The 12,627-nt window shown below is 36.7% G+C and overlaps 1 protein-coding gene across 4 annotated transcripts in view; it reads right to left on the bottom strand.

Annotated features, from left to right (window-relative positions):
• Positions 1 to 12,627, bottom strand: part of LOC126262594 (3-hydroxy-3-methylglutaryl-coenzyme A reductase) — a 436,833-nt gene that overhangs the window by 27,039 nt on the left and 397,167 nt on the right. For all 4 annotated transcript variants that reach the window (XM_049959331.1, XM_049959334.1, XM_049959335.1 and 1 more), the window contains 7 exons: positions 9,184 to 9,271; positions 5,690 to 5,880; positions 5,052 to 5,158; positions 4,546 to 4,694; positions 2,876 to 3,040; positions 1,680 to 1,879; positions 650 to 918 (listed from right to left, as the gene is read on the bottom strand). In XM_049959331.1, the coding sequence (XP_049815288.1) occupies positions 650 to 918; positions 1,680 to 1,879; positions 2,876 to 3,040; positions 4,546 to 4,694; positions 5,052 to 5,158; positions 5,690 to 5,880; positions 9,184 to 9,271 (1,169 nt within the window). The remainder of the gene's footprint in view (positions 1 to 649; positions 919 to 1,679; positions 1,880 to 2,875; positions 3,041 to 4,545; positions 4,695 to 5,051; positions 5,159 to 5,689; positions 5,881 to 9,183; positions 9,272 to 12,627) is intronic.

Genomic DNA, 12,627 nt, shown 5'->3' on the forward strand with positions numbered 1-12,627 from the left:
TAAACCATGTCTACACAGGGTGTTTCAGAGTTCGACAGCAAAACTTCGGGAATCAATTCCTCATATAACAAGAAGAGAACAAGTTTGGTAAATGCTTACCTCAAGAGAGCATGTCTTGGGCTTGGGCTCTAAAATGCATATTTTGCGAGATGTGAGCACTTGTTCAATAGAAGAGATGTTTTTTACAGTAACAAATATCAGCAAGTGCGCAATTTCTTAAGATATGCATTTTAGAGCCCAAATTTACTGGACATTTTTCCACACTAGTTCCTCTCAAATTATGGAAAGTAAAGAGCTTTGCAGTAAAAGATTTTTTTTCCTTCTTGTTATATGAGGAATCCATTCATGAAGTTTTCCATTGAGTTCTGAGACACTCTACACAGAGTTATATTCATAACCATATAGTTAGTAAGCCGACTCTTGTTACATCAATTCGATATATGTAAGGCACTTACATGTGGAATTAACAAATTTAATAAATGGAAGGAAACAGCATTTCCAGTACAGATTTGGCACTTTTCATGGCTTTTGTTTCAGGCTTATATTTCCTGTATACAACTATAACTCTTTTCCTAATAATTTGAATGCTGCTGCACGGAGAATATCTTACTGAATCTATCTCTTGTGTCCTTAAGCATTTCACACTTACCTTGGACCTATATATATCCACACACTGTTCTAAACTTCGACAAATTTGTGGTTCCTCTTTATCTTCATCAAGAGATGTCTTATTCACTGTTGTTTCTGTAACTGCAATATCTTGCTGTGCCTGTTGACATGTTGGAGATACTTCAGTTACAGGTTTAAGCTCTTGTGGTGGTGGTTGCTGCTGCTGCTGTTCCTGATGATCTGTCTGAACTGATTTGTGCTCAGTGTTAATTGCAATGAGTTCTTCACGAGATGGGACCTCCACCCAACCTATCAATAATAAACAAAAAAGAAGTCAGTCATAGATACACAGCAAAATCAATAAGTGTAACAGATGGTGATTGTGAGTAGAAAGTGCTAACGTGCAACTAAATATTATATAATTTAAAGAGAAAAATTGGGTACAATATTATTGTACCCCGTATGGCTTGCACATCACTGGCAGAGCAGTAGACATCCCAACATTATAGCACAACTATGAAGGCAGAAAAAACTATGCTAAACATATGCATGCATTGTCACTAACTTTAAGTGGTGTGCAACTGCAAATGTCTAAACCAAAGTTCTTTTCTGAGAAAGTGGCAGTGAACCCCTTTACATGCAAATATAATTTAAATATGGATACAATTTTTTCATATGAGGTGAGGGAAGCTGAGTTCAAAATATCAACATGACCACTGCAGACTTGATTTTCCACAATTTTGCTAAATCACAATAAGTACCTGGTTATATAGCATACTCAATTATACTTTCTCTATCACTGCCAAAGAAGTTGGTGCTTCATCTGGTAACCTACATACCTGGCAATGAAGCTTTAGATATAAAAATGATTCTAAAACGGAGATTTCCTATTACAGTTACATTATAATTTCAGATAGTTAATTGTAAGGCAGGATTATTCATAATATTGGAATGTAGGAGAGGTAAGCTGCTGACACACTCATTCTACTGAATAAAACTACCACATTTATGCACAAATGTGGTCAAAAAGTATGGAGAACATTGTTTTATAAAAACACTCACAAACTTACCAGCTTCAAGCATTGGACGCATACGATCGAAAGCATGGCCATGACTGTAACTCCTGTGCCTGCGTTCCCTGTCACTGGCCCGGTCAGATACCAGCATTTGCTCCCGAATATCCTCCTCACTCTCAAAGAAAACGAACTTTACAGCAAGTGCTAACAGCAGGATAAGAATGACAATGTGGTCAGCACTCACAGTCAGCCACCTGGAACATGCAATATTACAGTCCTAAAAATTTCAAGCTAGCTTTATCCAATATAAATTACAAGTCAGCAAACAGGATGTCATTATAGATTACAGTTATAGCAATATGAACAGCTATATCAAAATTTCCTTTGGCAAATATGACATGCTGTTTTACATATATAGAAAGAAAAATATTTTATACTGAAACCGTATCATTCATATTCAATTAAACAGTTTGTATATCATCTGACACATACAGTAAATGATCTCTTCTATATCCCAGTAAATTTCACATACAGTTTCTTTCATATCATTAGCCGGCTTTTTCAATCATATCACACATACAAAAAAGTCAATAGCTGTTAAGCTAAATGTATTCTCTGATGAAACTGTAGATCAGCCTAAAAATAAAAAGTTACAAAGCACTCTTCAAAACAAAATGGGCTGAGTGAATATTTTTCTTTCTTTAATTTCTACACCTTCCTTTGGCCACTATCAATTAAGGATAGGAAATAAAAGTCTAATTACCAGGTAACAGTAGAACTAGGCACAAGTTATTACAATAACAGGAGTCACTAGCCATTGGAGTCTAGGTTCCCTCATGTCTCAATAAAAAAGACTAAAACAAACAGAAACTGTAACTTTTCTATTCTTTAAGAACATAAAAAAAGTCTTGTTTACAGAATTTGGAGAATTTTGTAAATATTGTGGATTTGTAGATGGGTCGCTGAAAAATATATAATTTCACTTGTGTATCCAACAGAAACAAGTACACGTGAATCAGTCACGTGCAATGTACTTTACAGTCACTCAGTTTTGGTGTGCACTAACATGTAGATGAATACATTTTGAATGTTAACAGATACCATTATTCTTCTATAGTGAATGTAAGTGAACTGCTACATGTGATTCAAATCTCTTTTTGATTACCAGTTCTCTAGGAACAATTCTAACATTATCAAATTTTCTGTTATGTATTGAAATTCATTTCACATTTGTCATTACTGCAACTTACCTAAGCAGGTACTCGCGGATAGAGGATGCTGTGAAGTCATCAGTATGGTTGTAGACAGCAGTAGAAGAGACAGAAGTAGTGGGGGAAACCACCAATGGCAGGGATGTTCCTGGGACTCCCACAGAAGGCACACTGCCTGTATCGTCGCCGCCAAGTCCCCACCGACTAAGAGCATAAAAAAACAAGTGGTGGCTCATAGTGGGTACGACCCAACACCTTTGGAACACACAAATAGAACGACATCTGACAGGAAGTGTGACCCTGCCCTCAGACCTGTAACTTCCTGTTCTGGCTTTGACAGTGCTTACGTCATCACAGCACTATCCTCTCATCTTTCAAATACATAAAAATGCGTCTGTCATTACATAAGCAAAAGCGGATGTCATTGAAACTACCTTAGTTAACTAATACCTCTCTGTACTTATATTTGTAGACAGTTGAATTATCTGAATATAATTAGCATAGGAGTTAATGCTCTTCTGGTAACATCTACAGGAAAATATTTCTGATATTAGGTAAGTAATATTTAACAAAGCTAGAGAAAAAAGGAAAATATTAAGTGCTGACCCACTACCAAATAACGAGTCTTTGCTTAAATAAATGCACAGCAGAGAAATTCATTTTCTACAATGATTGATATGGAGAACCAAATTCTAAAATACTGCCCTAAATATGCGATGACAATTCAAAAATTCAAACTGTATTACAGCAGTAAGTACAGAGTGAATGAAATAAAAAATGGAAATGCCAGAAGGTATTATTACCTTAAACTTTGGCTGTTGCTACACACTTTATGTATACTTAGCAAAAGAGAGAAAAATTTTACTGCACCGGTTTTAAAATTACATTCGACTCTTAGGAATGCTACGAAAATGTTTCATGAAACAGTGACATGAACTCAAAATTTTATCCTATTAAAAACACATTTGGGACACTATAAAAACAAATAACACACTGCTGTCCAGTTTACAGGACAAAGCATGCATTGTGTAACACTATATGCAGCACAAAAGGGAAGAGAATGTGAAGCAGCAGTCAAGGACTAATACCTTGGGACCACAAATAGCTATTTCATCACTCAAGAATAATTTCAAAAGCCATTAAAAGAAGGAAACAGGTTGCTTCAAAGACTGGCCAGCCTTCACCTCAACTCATCTGTTATGGTAACAAAGCTGTGAATGAATATATGGAATACGTTGCTATTTGTGACCTATGAGAAAGATATGTGACATGAAATGTTTAAAAAAGGTTCCTATGCTACGTAACTGAAAAATGCAAAATATATTGTAGATCAAGAGAAATGATACAGTTTCACATTTATATCTTTACATTTCCATTTGCATAACCTGAAAATTCAGCTTCCGAATGTTAGTATTTGTTCTTGTAATTTACCAGTTGGTTAGCTGAATTTTCCTACGATAGAATTTTACGTCAGTGATATGTTACTGCATACTCTGATGATATCAAGAAACACGGTGACATAAACTGAGGCTTTCAAACCTTTTGGGACAAATAATGTGAAGAAATAAAGTGAAGCATTATGTTTGACCATATAGTGATACTTCGTTTAAAGCAATAAATTCTTTGTCTACACCACATATCGTCTGAAAAGTCTGGTGTCCCAAGATAATATCTTAACATATCTATAATGCTGAATAAGCTGTACATACCTATGTGCATGAACCAGCACAAGACCTGCAGACATGATCACCTTGACTCTCTGCACCACTGGATTTGGTTTTTCCTCCTGGAGCACATGGCGCACTATAGCTGAGCGTTCCTGCCAAGCAGGCCTGCCGTGCTTACCAGCTCGTGATAACTGTTGGCAGGATGATGAATTAAATATTGCCACAACATATAAAGTAAGTAAAGAGGTCAAAACAGGGAAACATTTCAGAAATAAAAAATTAAGTTAAATAATGGCAAAAGTAAAAGTAAAAAAAAAATTAAAAATTTCATTCTTATTCCTCTAAGAAATGAACAGTCTGTGAATAATCCTATTCCAGATTACAATATATTCACTGAATGTAACAACTACCAAGGAAATGTCCCTTTCAAAAAAATAATGCTTTTTCCTAAAATACAGATTTAAGGTCAGGTTCTGAGACTTGCAGTTCACAAGTATATGAAATTCAATATTCTAGAAATTACTTCAACTGGCAATGAGTCTACTTACCTCTAAGATAAGAGAAAGGCATGCTGGATAGAATGTCATGAAGACAATGTAATTAACAATGACAGACATGCAAGCAAAACAGCACAGGACCTCCAATCTACGAACACCTGCAATAGTAATTTGTCTTTAAGAAATGTCCTTAATAAAATTGATTTAAAACATGAGATTTTGCAAAAAACACATTTAATTATAATTCCAAACGCACATGACAGTAGTAAAATTTTGTTCTTTGTTGAAATCATTCATTTCCAGTCTGTTATGTTTTTCCTAAGAACTGCTAAAACGTAAATGCCATTCGGAGGAATTAACATGCTAACTTTGTTTCTAACTACTGTAAAGATACGTATTTTATTACTTAGGATGTGGAATATTGAATCTGAAGCATGCTATACACATACAATAATTTGTGCACTATGGGTTGTCTTCATTTTTGACAAAGGTGCACTTAATTAGCACTGAAATTGTGAATAAATTGACTGTTTCATTATATGCAGTTCACAATTACTCAGAGCCAGAATTTTAGTGCTATATCTTCTACAATATTATTAAACTATTTACTACACATATTCATCTGATCAAATTGACAAAACTGCAGCATATGTATTTTGAAGCTTTACTGTGTACTTGTGATACATTACCTGAGAGAGTCCCAACACCAATGACAAGCGCCTCAACAAGCGTGTCCAGCGTGAGAGCAGGTCCCAGAGTTGCCATCCCCCGAGCAATGTTACGTCTCACTTCTTCTGTATTGCTAGCACTAAGTGCTAACTGTGCCAGGGCACTTGCTTTTGATAGATCGATCAGTAATAGAAAGAAAAATAATGCATCTCTGCAAAGAAAAAATTAGAGATTTTTGAAGTTTTTGACTTGAAGTTAAATGAAAGAGAAAACTGATTCATATAATTCAACTTTCTAACACTAGTCTGTTTTTAAGATGTCCTGGCAGTGTTTAGACTCTGTCATAGTGCTACATGTGCAAAGTCAACCATATTCACAACTATAAATAATGTATTGGAAGTGCACAATAAAAATGTCAGTGAATTTCATGTAACAACAGGGAAGAAAACAAAAGAAGTATAAAAAATTGTACGTTGAAGTAGATATACTCACATAGTTTGCAGGTTTATGATAGCATTTAAGGAGAAGGCAAATAAGTGTGTCACACATGTACAGTTTCCACAGACTGAGGGAAAAGGGATACACATAAAAATACAGAATGAGGCAAGGATGACCAAAGAACTGAAAGACACCCATACTTCTGGTCTGCTACATTCACAAGGGATTAAGACTTAACACTACTAATAGGTGCAGTTCTAGAGGAGTTGAAAGGAACCATGAATGATAAAACCATGTGGAAAACAGAAACAGGAAACGAACAACTGGAGAACAAAAGCTGGAAAAGATACTGTAATAACCTAGGAAGAAAAGCAGTGCATATTGTTAGACAAATGCGACAAGGAAACAGTATTTAAGACAGAGTTCTGTTATGGTGTTGCAAACATTTGTACATAAAACAGAAGATTCATGTGACTCATATAAAAAAAGTGAACCTTCCCTTGATGCTATGGGTAAAAGTAAATTCTTCAAATGGGAATTATGAGAGTGGCTTGATGAGTGTGGTAAATTTCCAAGAAAGAATAGGACATTTTTATTCCGCCTTTAAGGTTGGTAAGCTTGATTACTCCAAGGATCATACAAAGAATTTCAACAATGTACAACATACAGTTCATTTTTGTCAGTCATCTGAATCGGGCAGCGTGTTGACTGCGATTGAAAAAAAAAAAGTTTATTGCTGTGATTAAACATTTTCATTTGATGGGTTGGACTGCTACGCAAATCAAAACAGAACTGGATGAAGTTCATGTGGACTCTGCACCACCATTGAAGAGCATTTATTTTTGGATTTATGAATTTAAACTTGGGTGGATGAGTACCAAAGACAAACCATGCTCCATTCGTGCAATTGATGTCACCACAAAGGAAACCACTGGCAAAATCCAAGAACTGGTAATGCATGGCCACTGAACAAATATTTGAGAGATTGGTTAAGACTGTACGCATCTCAATTGAGTGAGAGTATTATATCCTGCATGGAGAATTGGCTATGAAGAAGGTATGCGTGAGGTGGATGCCATGATTGCTCACAGTCAATAAAACATGGATCTAGCATGACATTTCAACATAATGCCTGGCGATGTTTAATCACAATCTACAACATTTCCTGCACTTACTAGTTCCATCACTACACCAATTAAAATGGCAGTCGAAACAATGGACAAAGGCTGCTGAATGTGCACCGAAGTAGGAAAAGACCATTTTGTCAGTTGGTAAGGTGATGGCCACAATTTTTGGGTTTCCCAAGGAACAACCCCCATAAATTACTTGTAGAAAGGCTGAACCGTAACTTGGCCCTATTATGCTTCATTGTTAGATCGTTTGAAACTTGAACTGGCTGAAAAAAGACCAAGGTTGGCATGCAAAAAAGTGCTCTTTCACAAAAATAATACACCATCCAACACATGAGCGATAATAATGGCAAAAGTGAATGAATTAGGCTTTAAATTGGTTCCCCATACTCCCTATTCACCACACTTAGCCCCCATTGACTTCTTGCTGTTCCCTAACTTGAAAGCTTGGCTTGCTGGGAAGAAATTTTCATCAAATGAACTAGTGATAGTGGCAGTCAATGAGTATTTTGCATTGGCAGAACCTACTGTCCAATACTTCTATACTTCTTTTGTTATGATTAAAGAACTGTGGCCACAGTCAATAGTAAAACATGGAAATAAATTTCCAAAGAGTTTGGATTCAAGGTAGAGTTGCACAGCTTTTTGTAATACACATTAAACTAGTAAAGCACTGTGATGGTCAAACAAACCTTCAGGTTGATGACAGCTTTACTTTTAACTTTCTTTCAGACATGTTACAGATAACTGGAAGTACACTTTTGAGGTAATCCCCATAAATTTAGTTTGGACGCACACTACATACTGTATGAGTTTTTCAGAACTCCATTAAGGGTCCAATTAATATTACAATGCTGTCGTATGCACTGAAAGTAGGACACATGAAATCAAAATGTCTTAATTCTTCTTTATCTTCATTCTTTATCCGAAGTAAAGAACACAAGAGTTACTTCTTTTTGTTTCCCCTTGTGCAAAAGGAACTTTTAATATGGATAACTTGTTGATCTTGTCAGTTCCTATTATCTTTACTGATAAGAAAATTGACACAATAGGCACTGTTAGGACTACCAGTCATCTTGGTAAATGCCTCAATGTACATACAGCAATCTCAGAATAAAGTGGCATTTACACAAGTAAAACATTCATACTCAGGACTTGCATCTGAAAAAGACTTGTTACCACCAACTTTTATTCTCACTTACACAGAGAAACCATGAACGTACAAAAACATTTGAAGTACAGTAGTTAAAAAAAAACAGTAAAAGACAGCACTAAAAAATTATGGATATAGATCATATAGAAGCAGTGCATGCACAATAACCACAACAAACAACAATCACCATCAACAGAAGCAAACAGAAAAAACAGCAAAGTACTGAATAGCAGCTATTGTTTTAAACATGCAAGGTAAGAGGATAGCTTAAGGCTGCTTGAAATCTCCAAGCAAATCTGCCACAGTAACAGACCAAACAGATCATGCTCAGTAAAACAAAACAAAAATTCAGAATCTTTACCCCAAACATTTAATCTATTGTTTCAATAACTTCAAATGGAATACACGTTTTAATCAAAGCTCAATCACAAAAAAAAAAAAAAAAATCAAGAAAAAGGAGACAATGAAAGACCTGAGCATCATCTCATGTACTGCCAGTTAGCAGTGAACCTGTAAGGTGCTTTTTTGTATTTTGAATAACAGCAGTATCAGCATCAAGCACTAACAATCTTGTAATTCAAGTTAAATGAGGTTAAGAAAGAAATATTTATCATAACTTTATTGAAGGAACTGTCCAAGTTCAGCTTGAGATATGAAAACCATGAAATACTGAAAGCAGGCTGGTTAGAACAGGATTTGATGGCTAAAACTTCTGGTTACAGGTCCAGCACTTGACCATCTTGTAAGAGCACCTACAGACTCTGTACCAGATATCTAAATCATGATAACTTACTTGAGATCAGATATATCACTGTGAAGAACATTGATGACGCTTGTGCTGAATACAAAACTGGAGAAGACAGTAAAGAGTCCGGCAATACCTGAAACAAGACACAATTTTCCCATATAAATAGCAGGAATTCAACATGTTAAAAATATTATAGTTTGGATTTTACACAATAAGTCCTTTCCATTCACAACTTCTTTGTAAAACTGTTATCTCAATGGACAAATATTTCAAATGTTGAAAAAGAAAATAATGATACACAATGCTAAACATAAAAAAAAAAATCCTAATCTGGTAGTCTTTCTTGGTCTCACAAGAGACCAGAGAATTTGTCCCATATCCTATTGAAACAGGTCACTGCATTGCTCACTAAACCTGCAAAAATATTTTTTTCAGTCAACATCGCAACTTCATTTTATTTTCCTTTTGTAAGACTCTATAAAACTTATGCACAGGCAACACAGTGGTGTTATGTAATACTGTGGCCACCCTACACAATAATGTTCAGATCCTCTGGGCCCTATTCTACAACTCTTTGGCATATAGTCAAGAGATAGATGGCATTTGAAGTCTGTGTACAGTCACATAATTTTCTTAGAAAATGAGGAGGTGGTTAGTGAGCTTTAAGCTGTCACTCAATGACATTCCAATGTGTCCGACTAGGTTGGTATCTGGTGAATTTGATGACTAGAGCTGCAAGTACGCTTAAACATCATTCTCTTGGAACCACAGTTGCAGGATTCAAACCTTATGATAAGGACTACTTGATGTTAATCACATAAAATCTTTATGGCTGAAGACCGAGACTATAATTGGGTCAGTTTTATTAGTTTTGGACTATTCAACTGATAGACTAATGAACAAGCCAAAACCTATGTTTATGACACCATACTGCCTGAACTGGATTGTACAAATGGAAATGTCGTGTCGCTAGGGCCTCCAGTCGGGTAAGCCTGTCGCCTAGTGCAAGTCTTTTGAGTTGATGCCATTTTGGCGGCTTGCATGTCGATGGGAACGAGATGATGATGACAGAGACAACACAACACCCAGTCCACGAATGGAGAAAATCTCTGACCCGGCCAGGAATTGAACGCACGCCCCTTTGCATGACATTTTGTCGCACTGACCACTCAGCTATGTGGGCGGATACTGGATTGTACAATGATACAATTTTGCAGTTACATTCAGTGGCACATTTAGATACTGTCTGAAAATTCTACTGTAAAACAGTTAGTAATAAAGAAATAATAAATTAAAAAGTCAAGCATTATGCTGAAGTTTTGCTACATGAACAGTGAAAATATCGTAAGTGATAAAAATTTTTACTTTCATTATTTTGTGTGTGTGTGTGGGGGGGGGGGAGGGGGGGGTGTCGACAAGCAAAAGTTTCAAGGGTGTTTGAAAGTGTGTGTTTTGACAGAAGTTGCTAAGTCCTCTCACTCTCAAATACTGGATGTATACAATCTGTGTAATTTGTATGGCGTGAATTAGGCTACTTCAAGACATGTATTCAGTTTCTTAATTTAATGCTTGACTTACTGTGTTACATCTTTAATGTAAAATTATCTTTCTTAATGAGTAGATTATGACAGCATTTTAAATTTTTGAATCCATTCAATAATTACATGAAACACCGAAAAACAAATTTTTGTTGTCCCTGGAAGCCAGCTGGGAATAGGTGACGTTTTAGACATTCTCCTTCCACCCCTTAAATCTGTCTCAGGTCGCTAGTGGTGGGGGAAAGAGGGGGTTACACCTCTTTCGCTGCCCATTTCCCCCACCTGTGCATAATCTAGATGACCAATAAATAGCAAACCATCCCACCGCTGAAGAATATAAGGGTATAATGGGTATAAGTGCTGATATTTTTATATGTGGTATCTTAATATGTACACACATCAGTGTGACAGTTGTTTTTTCTCTGCATCGAACAGTCTTCCCGCAAACACATCACAAATTTACTACCTGATGTTTTCTGCATGGTTGTAACCACACCACTAAGTGGACTATGTCTTTCACGTTAGACTATGTCTTTCACATTAGACTAACCGTTTTGCATTCAGTCCGTGTTTCGTCATCTGTCCTGCTGCCCAAGGGGAAATTAAGCATTAATGCCTTGCTCTTGTCACATGTACTTGGAGGTACTAAGCAACATAAAAACATGTGATACATAATTATTAGTCTGAAAATGATGTAAATACTGATGTAATATGTTCAGTATACTGTCCTCAGAGGGAATAAAATGTATACGTAGGTACAAATTGTACCACAGAAAATTAAAGAGATGCTGTGTTCACTAAAAGGCTGCCTCGTGTTGGGTTATTTTGCGTGTTTAAGAGAAAGTGACGAAAATTGTGCTGAACAGGCGTATCCTAGTCTGTACTAAACATATACATTATAATACGTTTAGAAAATTGGAAAAGTCAAATGCGGAAAACTTCTTGTACTTCGACTTACTGGGCCTCAGTATTTAAAAAAAAAAAAAAAAAAAAAAAATTAAAATCGGATATGCACTCGTAAATTTAAGAGGCAGTGGCTATGATGTTAGTGAAACCAGAAGCTGGGCGGTAGAAACGAAGCGTGGAAAATTTTATTTCACACGGAAGTGGTAGTGCTGTGACACTCATCGTTCTTCTTAAATCTGCCAGGTGGGAGCAAGTGTGGGTTACGCTGCTTTCACTGCCCACTTCCGGCATTTGAGCATATCACAGATGACCAGCAAATAGCAAACCAGTCCACTGCTGGGTAACAGACGCGTCCGTCCCAGCAGTCTGTCAGCTCCTGACGAAGTGGATGGTGAATTCCTTCAAAGGTCGAGCTTTGACTCAGGCACCGGCTGAAAACTGAAACGTACCAGACGATGGCGACAGCGGTGTCACCAGTATAGCTTTCATGACAAGGTCATTTTATTTTTGGAAACTAGCCACAGTGGACTGCCAAGAAAGATTAGCAGGTCAAAGGGAAAATCTACGGAGTATTTGACCCCCTCCGCTGGGAAATAAGAACATGGGCACTGAACGGCTGCCGCTCTTGCGAGATAATTGTTATCGTCTGGAAAATAACTCCTTCGAACTTCTAGGTTTCAATTTTGAACAATATGCCAGAGGTTTTACACCAGTCTCCTAAATTATATCGGCTAGCACGATTTACTAGCTGCGGAAAATTCATCTAGTTACTACTGCGGAATCTCTGGGTAGAGCGGTAATCGGCGATAAATACTAAGAGGTCGCCGGGAGGCTTTCTTTGTATAAGCTTCTTTCAATGCAGGCACTTTTTCATGAAAAGCAGCAGACCTCCGAATCGTCAATTCAAGTGTTATATGCTGGGTAACTTTGACCAAGATTGTCTTATGATATATGTGAGAGGGGATGGACATACGCGACACACGGGTGCTAACAGACTACCAAAAACAACTGCGTGATTTGAAACTCAGGGTTAAAAGACGAAGAG

The sequence above is a fragment of the Schistocerca nitens genome, chromosome 6, assembly GCF_023898315.1.
Source record: "Schistocerca nitens isolate TAMUIC-IGC-003100 chromosome 6, iqSchNite1.1, whole genome shotgun sequence".
NCBI lineage: Eukaryota > Metazoa > Arthropoda > Insecta > Orthoptera > Acrididae > Schistocerca > Schistocerca nitens.